At 33.3% G+C, this 14,007-nt stretch overlaps 1 protein-coding gene across 1 annotated transcript; it reads right to left on the bottom strand.

The window, feature by feature from the left end:
• Positions 1-2,820: 2,820 nt before the first annotated feature.
• LOC111022316 (MLP-like protein 328) lies at positions 2,821-3,601 on the bottom strand. Its single transcript, XM_022299490.1, has 2 exons — positions 3,364-3,601; positions 2,821-3,271 (listed from the first exon to the last, which is right to left on the bottom strand). The coding sequence occupies exons 1-2, from the start codon at positions 3,554-3,556 to the stop codon at positions 3,009-3,011; spliced, it is 456 nt and encodes a 151-aa protein (XP_022155182.1). The 5' UTR covers positions 3,557-3,601; the 3' UTR covers positions 2,821-3,008.
• Between the last annotated feature and the right edge of the window lie 10,406 nt (positions 3,602-14,007).

The following is a 14,007-nucleotide window of genomic DNA, read 5'->3' on the forward strand; positions in this document are numbered from 1 at the left end:
GTAAGAAATAAGATATATTTTTGTGAACAATTAATACAAAAAAAAATATATAAAAAACACTCTACCTACACAATCGGTAGAAACTCAACATATAGGCCTCTTTGTCCTCCGCTACCCGTCGCCCCACTTGCAACAAGCTCTATCACTCACCGCGTTGCCCCACCGTTGTTCCCTCGCCTAATAAGATCTTCTTTCTTCCTTGCTGGATTTCTGCTGTCTCCCTTTCTCCCCTCTTCGGCTCTGATCGTCTCCCTCCACGATCTTCTTCAGTGTGATGTCTCTGGTGAGTTCTGTCCCACGTATATATTAAAGAATAAACAAAACAGCTTGGTAACAATTTTTAGTTTTATTATTTTAAAAAGTTAGAAAATTGGAAATACATATTAGAGAGAAAATTTTATCTAAAGTAGAGATGACAATAGTGTGAGGCGGGAGTGAAGATGCACTATTCCATTCTCGTGTTCGTGAAAATTTTTAGTCTACCATCTCCACCTCGTTCTTTGGTTTGAGAATGGAGAACAATGTTAAAAATATCTTTATTTGGGGATGGGGATATTCGCGGGAAAAATTACAGGTTTTGTAATTAATTTTAATCATTTTTATAATTTAAAAAAATGTAATAAAATATATATTAATTATTTTTAGAATGATTATTTACTATTATACATAATTAGTTTTAAAAATTCATATTTTATGTACAATTTAGTAAATATGTTAATAAAATATATATTAATTATTAAAAAAATAGAATCGGGGACGAGTTTTGAGCATGCATTTCCTATTCTTGGAGCAGAGACTAGACCCTACGGAAGTTTTTGTCATCCCCTAATGTAGAGACACCAAAATAGAAGTTCAGACCTTTTAAAAGAGTTTTGGAGAGATAAAGAAAATCAGTGAAAGAAAATTTAAAGACAAAAGAAGAAAAATTTAAAGGTAAAGTTGAGAGGAAAATATACGTTAAAGAAAAAAAAAGAAATGAGTGAGAAAAAAAATTAGAGTGAGAAAAAAAATTTAAAGATAAAAACAAGATTCGAAATACACTTTTTAGAGAAAATAAATAAATAAAAAGATAGATAAAAGTTATAATGAAAGATAGTTTGAACGAGAAAATAAGATATAGTTTTCAGATGAAAAATAGGTTAAGAATAGAAAAAAAGTTTTAAAAAATCAAATTGTAGAGAGAGAAAAGTTGGAGAAAATATTGAATTTTTAGATAGAGAAATGGAAGTGATCCGTTAGAACAAGAAAAAAAATACATGAAGATAATTTTAGAGAGAGAGAGAAATAATATATTACAACATGTGGGATGAGAGATTGAACTCACCATATATGTCAACGTCAACGAGCTCGCGTTAGTGGAATAATAAAAATATTTAAAATATGTAGAGAAAAATTTAGGAAGAAAAAAGTTTAAGATGAAAAAGAAATTTGTTAGAGATAAATACGGGAAAGAAAGAAAAATAAAAGTTGAATATTAAAAGAAAAATTAGATTTTGGAAAATAGAAAACCAAAAACTAAAAATAAAAATCGGAGAATGAAAGACTTATGAAACATTTCAAATTAATTTCTCTATTAGTAAATATTAAAATTGACTAATGATATATAAATCAAAAAATATATATAAATAATAATGAGAAGGAACCATTACCGAGGCATAATTAGTGGTAGATTTAGGAATTTCAATTAGACGCACAATAGAACATTTCGAGGTTGACAAGAACCTAGTTTTGAAAATTATACTTGTAATAAGAAATTACAGTCTTCTTAAACCATGATCTATTAATCATCCTCCTAAGTTCAGTTCTACATCAAACCTATCACGATTATTATTACTCTTATTCTTTGAAGATGATAATTTAGTTTTTTTTTTTTTTAATATTTCTCTACATTAATATCAAGGTAAATTTGCAAATATATTAATAGAAAACTATTGTATACCTAAAAAGTAAATTTAACCATTATAAAAATTAAAACTAAAAGTCTAAAAGAATTCGAATCTTACAATGATATATATTCTAACTCAACTCTTGAGTTTAACTTTAATATTAATTTTAAAAAATAAATCACATAAATAGATTGCAAGAACTTGGTTTTATTTATCTAGCCAAGCTCATTTGAAGAACCTAAAAATAAATAATACATTTTCTCGAAATTAAGTTCTGGATTGAATCTCTCCTGGAGAAGTTATGAAATTAAGCCAAGAGAATGGTATGAGATAGTTGTGGCTACTTTCCCTGAAGAATTTGTACACATAGATAAGATTTTTTATTAAGACTAAAACATCATTCATTTTAAATTGTGACTAAATTATAATTAATTTTAAATTGTGATGACGAAGTCATTACTTCAATAAAAGTTAAGGACCAAACGTTTTTAACTTATAATTTATTTGAAAAAAATTAAAATGGTGATACATTTTAGAATTATGTATTAAATCTTCCATTCTCAATGTTGAAAAAAAAAAACATTAAGAAAAAACTAAACTACAAGAAAATTGTGACAAGAATTTCAAACATTTTAGAACATGGCAAATTTGGGATAAATTTGACCATTAATTAATCGTTTTAAAATTCAATGGCTTGAAAAAACACACTTTACATGATGAAGGAAATGCGAAGTATTTGCAATGAGGAATAGTTTGTTATTTGTTTATCATAGGTGTTAAGTTTATTTTTATTTATTTATTTTATTTATTTACATTTTGTAAACTAAAGATGACACACAATATGCGCCATATTTTAATTCTAATTTTCTTTAGAAAGCAACAAAATAGAAACTATATCAAACTTTAGAGAAAGTAGTCACACTCTATTAAGTCATATCCCAATAAAACATATAATATATTTATGAAAACATAACGATCAAGCTTCATCAGTTTACCCTTATTTACTTTTCACACATATTTGATAAAAAGTTTAAAGGAGTACAAGAGAACAAATAAAGATACAGAAACTCAACACATATGAGAGAGTGATCGATGAAGCTTATATTGAGATACAAAAGCTTATCATTTAAGGTGAGATTCGATGTCCTTAGTGAGGCAATTCATGAGATCAAGATACTTGTAAGGATACGGAGTGCTATCATCGAGTTTTTCATATTCCAATGTATGAATTGCCAAGCTATGACTTGCCCCCTTTGGCACAACTTGATATGTTCCCTTGAAGGCTTTGTAACGCTCGAATACATCTCCTTCCAATCCGGTCAGAGTTACTGCTAGTTTCTCGTCATCAAATTCCACTCGCTCTTTGAAAGACTCAACCTTGCCATCTTAACAAATCACATATAAAACACGAAGATAAATATCATTGAAAAGGTCATTTGTGAAACAAACCAAAATGAAAAATAAATCGTCTTCGTACCCATAACGTAATTCCAAATCTTGATAGAGCCATGGCAATGGCTGTCCCAATCGCCTTCATGAACTTCAACTTGTTTGATGTGATTTGAGGTGATATTGGGGATATGGAAACATTGATCTTTGAACATTTTGTAATATTTTTCTGCAGGAGCATTGATCTCAAATTCGCTCACTAACTTTCCAACTAGAGACATGATTTCAAAACACTCTTAGATTGCTTTTACAAAATAACACATAATAATGCACAATATCCCTTCCATTTTTATATAGAGCTCTAGAGATGAATTCTATTATTAAATTTGATGAATTATATTTATTTATTATTATTATGGTGGTAGAGGGTAGAAGGTAGCATTAGGTGTTGACATTAATCATTTTATTAAGGAAAATAATGTATCGACATTTTTGTCGTGGGGTTTATTTTAGTAGATATTTATTTATTAAATGAACTAATATAAATGAATTATATAATGGAGTAAGTAGGAGGCGCTCCTTCTTGTCATTAAATAAATCATATATTGCATTTATTTCTTAGAACTTTCATTTGAACGAGTAAGAAAATACTCATAAGAATTTAGAGAAAGATCAACAACAAGATAAGAAAACAAAGTAAAAAGAAAAATGAGAAATTGGAATGAATAGGCACTTTAGAGTATTGATTTCTAGTCACTCTTTAAAAAACTATGTTTTGTAGACATTTTTTCCTTCCAAATTACTTTCCTACCCCTCCCCTCTCTCTTACTCATTCTCTCTTCCTTTCCCTTCTCTCTCTGTTTCATTATTATTTCTCTTCCCAAAAACTTTCTTCTCTTCTACCCACGCCCCTTCTCTCTCTCTCCTCTTTCTCTTTCTTCTTCTTCTACCCACGCCCCCTTTCTCTCTATCCTTCCATATTCTCCACCCTCTCTACCCATCGTGATCTATGTCCTTCATCTACGCCTTCATCACACGTTCCACCAAGATCGACTGCTGCAGAAGCTTGCTGCCATCAGTACCATTGTCGAATTCCAGTGTGGACAAGCCGACCAAGAGATCTAGAGCGAGATCGAGAGTGAAATCGAGAGCGAGAGCGATAGGTTTTTGTCTTGTTTTAATTTTGAGGTCCAATAATGGAGTCACAAAGAGGAAGCTGAAGAAATTAAAAAAATCAAGAGGGAGAAGGGGAGAGGAAGAATAGCAAAAAATTAGGGTAAAAAATAAATGGAAGAGAGAAGAGAAATAAGGATAAAAAATCATAAAAGAGAGGGAGGGGAGAAGATGAAAAAGGGGAAGAGAAAAGAAAATTTTCGGGGAAGGAGGGAGATTGAGGAGAGAGGAGTAAGAGAGGGAGGAGGGGAAGGAGGAGAGAGGGAGATAAAGGAAAGAGAGGGAGTAAGAGAGAGGAGAGGGGTAGAAAAGTAATTTGGTATTCAAGAATGTCTAGAAAACCTGTTTTCTAAAAGGTGATTAGAAATCAATACTCAATTTTTAAAATGCCTACTCATCCAAATTTTCCAAGAAAAATCGGTATGAAATAGAAAGCAAAACACAAAATGCAGAAGTTATAAGCTAGTTGAAGAGGTACCTAAAGAGGCAAAACACAGATGGTCACAAGAGTGATAATTAATAATGAGATGAAGAATTATATAAATTATACATATAGTTAATTTGAAAAAAATACATTGAAACTTTGACTTAAAAGTATTCATAAATGATTAAATTGATAAATGACATGAATGCGAAAACTCAGAATAGGAAAAGTTGAATATAAAAAAAATTATTAATTTATTTTTAATAGTTAATTCGAAGATTTATGATTTTGTCTTATATTATAATCAATGATGCTTTTACAAATTTTACAAATCATATAGTGTTATGGGCTGAACAAATGAGATTCGGTGAAACAACAAGAGATCGACTCTGGACCGAATGTAAAAAGGCCTAATTGTACACGTCGACCAAGCAAAGGCCGGTAAGCCCAGATCGACTGGGCCGACCTGGGCTCGGCGCCGACCCCTGTTTGGTGTTGAGCAATTCTCGGCCAACGATCGAGAACTCCCATAACCCTAGAGGTAAATCTAATTATCCTACTCTCTATATTCAACTACTCTTATTCTAACTTAAGCATCAAAGCCCTTGTGGCAAAAGCAACACTAGTCTTAGTTCTATTATGTTTTGCAGATCTCGTCGGTCCCTTTTTCTAGAAGATTGGTGTGAATTTGGCTGAATCCCAAGAGGCCAAATTTATGCATAAACAATTGGCTCCGTTTGTAGGAACGATTAGAGATCTAAAATTTATCGACATGAACTCTAGAAGGAGTCCACAACACTCTAACGATGAGTGCCACCCGAGAAGGAGAGCAAATCGAGATGTACCTTTGCCCGAAGGAGTTGAAGGTGAGACAAGCTGACATATCCTTGAACAAATTTAAAGGAAACAAGCCGACAGGTTCCAGGGCAGAAGGAGCAATCAATTGAAGTTCCAGATCAGTAGAAGGACAAATTGGCTGCTTTAAAAGAGAAGGTCGAGGGAATGCACCAGAACATATCCCTACTTCTCCGAAAACTGGAACAACAAGAAGTGACCTGCGCTCGTCCGAGATCCACGAAAGGGTAAAGCTCCTACAGTTGAGGAAGTTGAAGAGTCAACCAATAACGATCAAAGCAAACTAAAGATAGGAGGAAACGACGGACTCCGAACCAACGTTTTTGGTCAATTAGGTCAACAAGCGACTCCATGGCAATAGAGGTCTGTGGTACATAGTAGAAGCGAAAACTGCCAAGGTGATCGAGTAGGCCTCAGACGGACTACCCTCGACAAAAGGAGACCACCTAGCCGAGCAGAGCAGTCAGAGAAGCTATCCGAAGAACAAAGAGACAATAGATTCGACCTTCAGGAGCTGGTGGACCAGGCAGACTCTCCGTTTATAGAGGAGATAATGAGGGAGAAAGTTCTTCCAAAATTCAAGCTCCCAGCCATCAAACAATATGATGGCTCGATGGATCCCATTGATCAGCTTGACGCATACCGAGAATAGATGGATATTTATGGTGTAACGGAGGCTATCAGATGCAGGTGTTCTCTTTCACCCTAACCAGTTCGACTCGTATCTGGCTTTGACAGTTGAAGAGAAAATCAATCTCAAGCTTCAAAGAGCTGGCAAGAGCATTTGTCACCCAATTCTTCAGGGGACGAAATAGGAGCAGACCCTTAGCATACCTCCTATCTATAAAATAAAAGTCGACAAAGAGCCTGAAGGACTATATGGCTCGGTTCAACGAAGAAAAGCTACGAGTTGAATGTCTTACCGATGCAGTATCACTACTAGCCTTCATGTTCGGCATGAAAGACGAACAACTGGTATTATATTTTGGGAAGAAGACCCTGAGTACCTTCTCGAAGGCACTGAGCCGCGCACAGAAGTATATAAGCGCTGGAGAATTAATCCATTCGAAGCGAGACCCTGATGGTAAACATACAGATCACAACACGAAGAGGGAGAGATCTAGAGAAAAGCAACACAGATCGAGATGAGAGAAAGCAAATAGCAAGCAGGACCGGTTAGTTCAATGGGATCCTCAAAGGAAGTTTGAAAATGCACGAGACAATGGTTCCATTTGAACAGGTTCTAATGGAAATAAAAGACTAGGGGCTGCTTAAATGGCCTGAAAAGATGAAAGCACCCTCTAGCAAAAGGAATAAAGGAAGATACTGCCTATTCCATCAAGATCGTGGCCACACAACGTTGGACTGTTTCGATCCCAAAGAAGAAGTAAAGGACCTCATCCGAAGAGATTACCTCAAAGAATATCTGGATGACTCTAAGGTAGCTCCAAATAGTGACCAAGACGACAAGTCCCCTGTCTGAGAGATAAAAACAATACTGAGGGGACATGCTGGAGGAGAATTTGGTAGAAAGAGAAAAACCAACGCCAAGGAAGCTAGGGTAGGCCCAGGTCAGCATGAGATCTACCAAACCTTTTTTGCAGGTCAAGTTTCAAAGATCGAGTTCTACAAGGAGGAAGTGACCAACTTACTCCATCCGCACAACAATGCATTAGTTATCACCTTGAAGATAGCTATTGTAAGAGTTCATAAGATCTTAGTAGATGGGGGCAGCTCAGTACACATAATATCCCTAGCTGCCTATGAAGCTATGGGATTGGGAGACAGGAAATTGAAGAGCAGCCCAGCACCGTTGATTGGATTTGGTGGAAAACGTGTCATCCCATAAAGAAGTGTAGAATTACCTGTAACATTTGGTAGTGGGACGAGAAGCATTACAAAGATGGTGGAGTTCCTCGTTGTCAACTATGCCTTTTCCTATAATGCGATATTATACAGGCCTACTATACATATGCTGAAAGTAATTCCTTCACATATCATCAGGCCATGAAGTTTCCGACACCAGGAAGAATAGGTGAGATCAAAGGAGAACAGCATGTATCGCGGGAATGTTACTATACCTTATTGAGAGGCAACTGGGGAAGCTGATAAGACCCGTATCTCATGACAATATTTAATTCCTATCTTTCACCCTCTAACCATTTGATAAGTTTATATTTTATTTACTAAAGACTACACGTTTGATAGCATAGGTTAGGTTTTTTTTTCTTTTTTATGGCAATTGCATATTTGTTTGAAGTTAGGATAAGTTTTATGTTTCCAAAGAATATTTATTCCTCTTTTTCAATAAAGTTATAGTATTTTTAAATTAATTGTCTTTTTACTTGAGTGGTTATCTTTATTCTAAACATAAGCTCCTTAAGTGGGGGGCTTAGGTGGAACAATCAATAGTAAAAGCTTGTTAAAAAACTCGAACCGGACCAAACAATAAGCAGCCCAACGAGCTAGAAGCCCTTCAGTGAAACCAGGAAGATCAAACCACAACGAAAATTTCTAGAGGTGTTGAAATGGCAAGCAAATGAGCTTAGCAAGGTTAAAACAGAAAGCAGGGGAACAAGCCAAGCCATGCAACAAAACCCAAGGGTACGAAGTCATTGGAAAAAATGCTAAGATAGGTTAGAAATCCATGAGTGTTGAAGGCAAGCAAACCAACCCAGCTAAAGTTAGAGCCCAAGGCCAATAAAGAAACTAACAGTAAAATTAAACTAGATAGTAGTGTCCAAGAGACTTAATTCAAAGCTTCAACGAGAAAAATAATAAACTAGAAATTTGTCCTCGACAATGAAACAATGATATAGAAAAGATGAAATCCAGATCATTAGAGATACGAACAGATTTAAAAAAAAAACATAAGGTCGACAGAGACCACTTCTACTAATTATTATCATCATCTATATCGTTAGGAGTATCACACTCAACACTAAAACGCTCCTGAAAGAATGAATAATCTACTCTAGGATGTTCATTGGAAAGTTGTCGAAGTGACTGTGAAACACCGTATTCCATGACTGCATTCTACAAGTTGACGTATTCTACAGTTTTCTTGAACTCTTTCGCTAGAAATTCATAATTGGAAAGTTGGGCTTTCGCCTTATCAAGCTTCCTCTACAAATCTGCGAATTCAATCTGAGACCTCCTCTTCGTGGTCTCAAGCTCGCGCTGGGCATTTTCCAGCAAACTATTGGCTCGATCTAAGGAAGAAATAACCTAATTCAACTCATTACGAGGAGCATAATTCTAATGAAGATGATTAATCTCACCGGCTGTTGGGTTTGGTGCCATTAGCTCGTGTATTTGTAATTTATGAACAAATTATTTATTCAATAAAGAGTTATCTTATTATTTCTTTGCGTTACTCCTATTCAAATAAACTAAGATCCAAGGTTATTTAATGTAACTGGAACATTATATATTTGATATACAGTATGTTTAATATACAATGTATATATTTGATATACAATATATATTTAATATACAATGTATATTTTTTATATATAGTATATGTTGGGTGTGTTGCCCTAAACTCGTAGTTTGTAATTATGTAAAAACAAATTTATATTCAATAAAGTTGTAGTTTCATACTCAATAAATTTGTTGTTGAGCTTATAACATAATATTGTCTAAATCCAATAAACTAAACGTTAAAGGTTATTATCATGTAACCAAGACAGTATATATATACTGGGTATATATTTGATATACCATTGATATACAAGTGGATAATGTTCCGGGAATAACCTAAAACGTCTATAGTATATGGGTAAGGCTAGGTACCTTATCCGGGCAACACTATGGATACGGCCAGCTTTGTAATTGTTACAGACGACCTGATCCAGGTTGTTCATGTGGAGACATGCGAGAGAGGATATCCTTTACAATGAGTTTGCATAAGACCGTACTGCGAAATAGCCAATCTTTAGATGTAACGTTGTTGACTAACAGATTGTTATTTCATAGGATGACAAGAAAACTCATTCTCAATCCTTACTGGGTTATGGACTCCTGCCCGTGAGGGCTCGTACTTTGATTTGTATGGGTGAAAGTGGCCCGAGAAGCCGACTCAACATTCGTACCATTTTGGGGACCAGACAAAGTGGAGAGTTGGGAACATAATTTCACAAGATGGAATTCACTCTTCCTCGACTTTATGGGAGTAGATGAATGTTCTCTTAAATGTTGACTCCGGGGCTTGAACAAGGGGTCCCACCCTCTCACTGGCCCGAGAGGGACTTCCGATTATTGGTCGGACCATAGTTGGGTTGTTCATTAGAGGAGCAGTGGTATTTAAGGAGTAAGATGTAACTCAGGGGTAAACCGATAATTTGACCCAGCTTGATTTAGAGCACTCGTGAAGGATTGACTTTCCATTGATGGTTGTATATTAGTGGAAACAAAAATATTTTGCATTGAGAAGAGTGCAACTACAAGTCTTTAGTGGAGTGACTCGTAGTTAACGAATGTTGATTAACTCGGTCAATGAGTTTGATCGATTAATCTCGTATCGTTGGAGCTTCTGATCTGTAGGTCCATTAGGTCCCCTTGCTAGCTCACAACGAGTAAAACAATGATAAAAGATTATGAAATAATTTGAAATGTTCAAATTATATATAAGTGAATATATATAACGTATATTAATACATTATAATTTTGGATAAAGATTTAAAATTAATACTATATATTATGAGAGGAATGTTTGAATAAGATTCAAATAATTAATATGAATTGTATTCATATTGAAACTATAGGCCATACAAGAGAGAGTTATTTTAATATGATTCAAATAAATAATTTTAACTAAATATGTGATATATAATTAAAAGATAAATAATTAATTGTAAATTATTTATGTATTTATTTAATTAATATTTGAATTTGATTAATTAATAATTAGTTAGATTAATAATTTATTAATCAAGTGTATTAATTAATTATTTATTAATTACATTAATAATTATTAATTAAATAATTAATTATTAATTAAATTAATTAAATCAATTAAATTGATTAAATGCTGACTAATTTAATTTAATTTAATTAATTAAATAAATAAATATCTATATATAATATAATAATAAAACCAACTCCCCTGCACAAATGTAGGGGAGTGGTGACGTGGGGTAACTCCCCACGTCATTTGGTTTTTAACTGCAAAATAGTTCTGTTGTGGCTCTCTCTCTCTTCAACCTGGAAAAACAAAAAAAAAAAAATAGAGAAGTGTTCTCCACAGAAAATTGACTCTTTCAATTCCCTTGCTTTTGATTTCATAAAACGTTGTTCCCACAAGCAAGATCGTCTTTCCCAGAGAATAGTGGGAAGACCGGTGGTAGTGTTCGTTGGTGATCACTTGAAGAAAAGTTCCTAAAAAGTAAGTTCTTTTTCCCTTCGTGTTTCTTTTTCAATTGTGTGTTTTTGTTCTTCAAAAATTCAAGAAAAAGATCTTTGTTTCTGCTGCAGGATTTAACGTCATTTTAGTATGTATATCGTATATATCCGATACACAAGTGAATATGTTCAAGTAATAAACTAAATGGTCTATAATACATGGATAAGGTTGGGTACCTTATCCTGGTAACACTATGGATACGACCCGCTTTGTAATAGTTACAAACGACTTTATCCAAGTCGTTCATGTAGAGACATACGAGTGGGGGTATTTATACAATGAATTTGTGTAAGAACGGACCGTGAAATAATTAATCATTGGCTCTAACACTGTTAGTCAATAGATTGTTATATCATAGGATGACCAGGTAACTTGATCTTAATTCTTAGCGAGTTATGGACTTCTGCCTACAAGGGATCGTCTTTTGATTTGTATGGGTGAGAGTGACCTAAGTTGTCGACTAAATAATCATACCATTTTGGGGACGAGACCGAGTGGGAAGCTGGGAACATAACTACACAAGATGGAATTCACTCATTCTCGATTTTAGGGTAGTAGATGAGTGTTCCCTTACATGTTGACTCTGGGATTTGAACACATGGCCCAACCTTAGCCCGAGAGGGACTTTCGGTTATTGGTCGGACCATAACCGAGCTGTTCATTAGAGAAGCAGTAGTATTTAAGGAGCAAGATGTAACTTAGAGGTAAAACGTTAATTTGACACAACTAGAGTTACGAGCACTCGTGAAGGATTGACTTGCCGTTAATGGTCGTACATCCGTTGACACAAAAATATTATACAGTGAGAAGAGTGCAGCTGCGGGTTTTTAGTTGAGTAACCCGCAGTTAACGAATGTTGGTTAAATTGGTAAATGAATTTAATCAATTAACTTCGTATAGTTGGAGGTTCTGATCTATAGGTCCATTAGGTTCCCTTGCTAGCTTACAACGTGTAAAACGAGGATCAAGATTTTGAGAGAATTTAAAATGTTCAAATTTTATATTAGGGAATGTATAAAATGTATATTATCATACATTATATATATAGTTTATTTTTTTTAATAAAAATTCAATAATTAAGCTATATGTTATGAGAGAAATCTTTGAATAGGATTCAAAAAATTAATATGAATTTGATTCATATTAAAACTACATGTTATACAAGGGAGATGCATTTGAATATGATTCAAATATATAGTTTTAATTAAATATGTGATATTTAATTAAAAGTTAAATAATTAATTGTTAATTATTTATCTATTTAATTAATATTTGGATTTAAATTAATTAATTATTAATTAGATTAATAATTATTAATTTAATTAATTAATTATTAATTGATTTAATTAATTTAATTAATTTGTATATTATTAATTAAATAAAAAGAATAAGATATCCTGACGGTCTTGGGATTTCCCTAGATTCAAAAGAAGATATCTTATATCCAAAAGGATAAGATATCCTAAATATAACAATAACCTGAACCCTAAAGGATGCAAAAGGCTAAAAAGTATCTCAACTCTCTTATTCTCTCAATCCCTTACAATTGAACCCCAAAATCCGAATTATCGACCAAGATACATAGTGAGGAAGATCAAATGGTGCTGTTTCACTAAGATTACACAAAAAAGAGTCTTCAAAGGTAAAATCCAATATCCTTCCTGTTTTTATATTTTTCTGTGTTTTAAATTTCAAAAGAAATTCAAGAACGCGTTCTACTGCTTCCGCTCCGGGATTCACATCTCTTTTCAATTAGTATCAGAGAGCGGTTTTTTGTTTTGGATTTTCTATTGAAAATTTGCACAGAATATGGTGGGTTTTCTTCTGCATTTGATGTTTAGGGTTTATGGGAATTGCAATTGGATGTTTGTTGGTTTTAGCATTTAGATTTACAAATTCGTTTGATTTGATCAATGTATAGGGCCCGGTGTTTTTGGTCATTTAATGTTGTAAATGTGTAAGTCTGTGTCGTACTTGCCGGATGAATTCGGAGGTTTTTGGCCATGATTTAGCATAATTTTCGATGTTGAAAGAGAATACCCGAAGATGTGTTCGTAAATCTAAAAAAGAAAAAGAAAAATCACGTTGAAAAGTTAGCTCAAATACATGCGTATTGCATAAATAGTCATAATTTTGAGACATTGCCTAGAGTGTCTAATGCTACCTTATTAAAGTAGAGGTATTGTAATCAAGATTATATTAATTTAATATGCTTTTAGGATGCCAAAACCAAGTCCAATTTGCTGCTTATTTAATTATTATGCATTATGAATGTATGTTAATTAAATTTATGATGCGTAAAACATGTCATTTAGATTAAAATCCCACCATGGGTTAAAGAAAGATCATGCATTCTATTAATATAAGTGTTATATGAAACATGTTGTATTTTCCTGGTAATTAATATAATTGTTGTGTTAATTAATGGAAAAATAAGTTGCATTGAGCATGAAATTTCTTTAGTAAATATAATTGTTATATTTTTATGAATGTCATTTGATGCATGCCTATGAGTTTCATTATATATATATTTAAAGTTTAGTATGGCATGTTTAGGGTTAATTAATTTGTTTTAAAAAGGGTTTTAAAATTAATTAATTAAACCTTAACTTAAACTTTTTTTCCTAATAAGATTAGAGTTTTTCTTAAAAAAAACTTATTTATAAAATATTGCCTATAAGGGAACCCTGTCTTAGAAAGGTTTAGTCTAAGTTGAGGTGCTTAAGCTGACCATAAGGGAACACCTCTACCTGGGGTTGAATTAGTCAATATTTTATATGCATACAATAATGTCATTAGTTTATTAAAACGTTTAATAAACTAAAACATTAGTGTACAACTACCAATATAAATAGTTATATTGGGCCGACTAAAAA

This window comes from Momordica charantia (genome assembly GCF_013281855.1).
Source record: "Momordica charantia cultivar OHB3-1 chromosome 9 unlocalized genomic scaffold, Mcharantia_2.0 BLBB01000009.1, whole genome shotgun sequence".
In the NCBI taxonomy this organism is placed as follows: domain Eukaryota; kingdom Viridiplantae; phylum Streptophyta; class Magnoliopsida; order Cucurbitales; family Cucurbitaceae; genus Momordica; species Momordica charantia.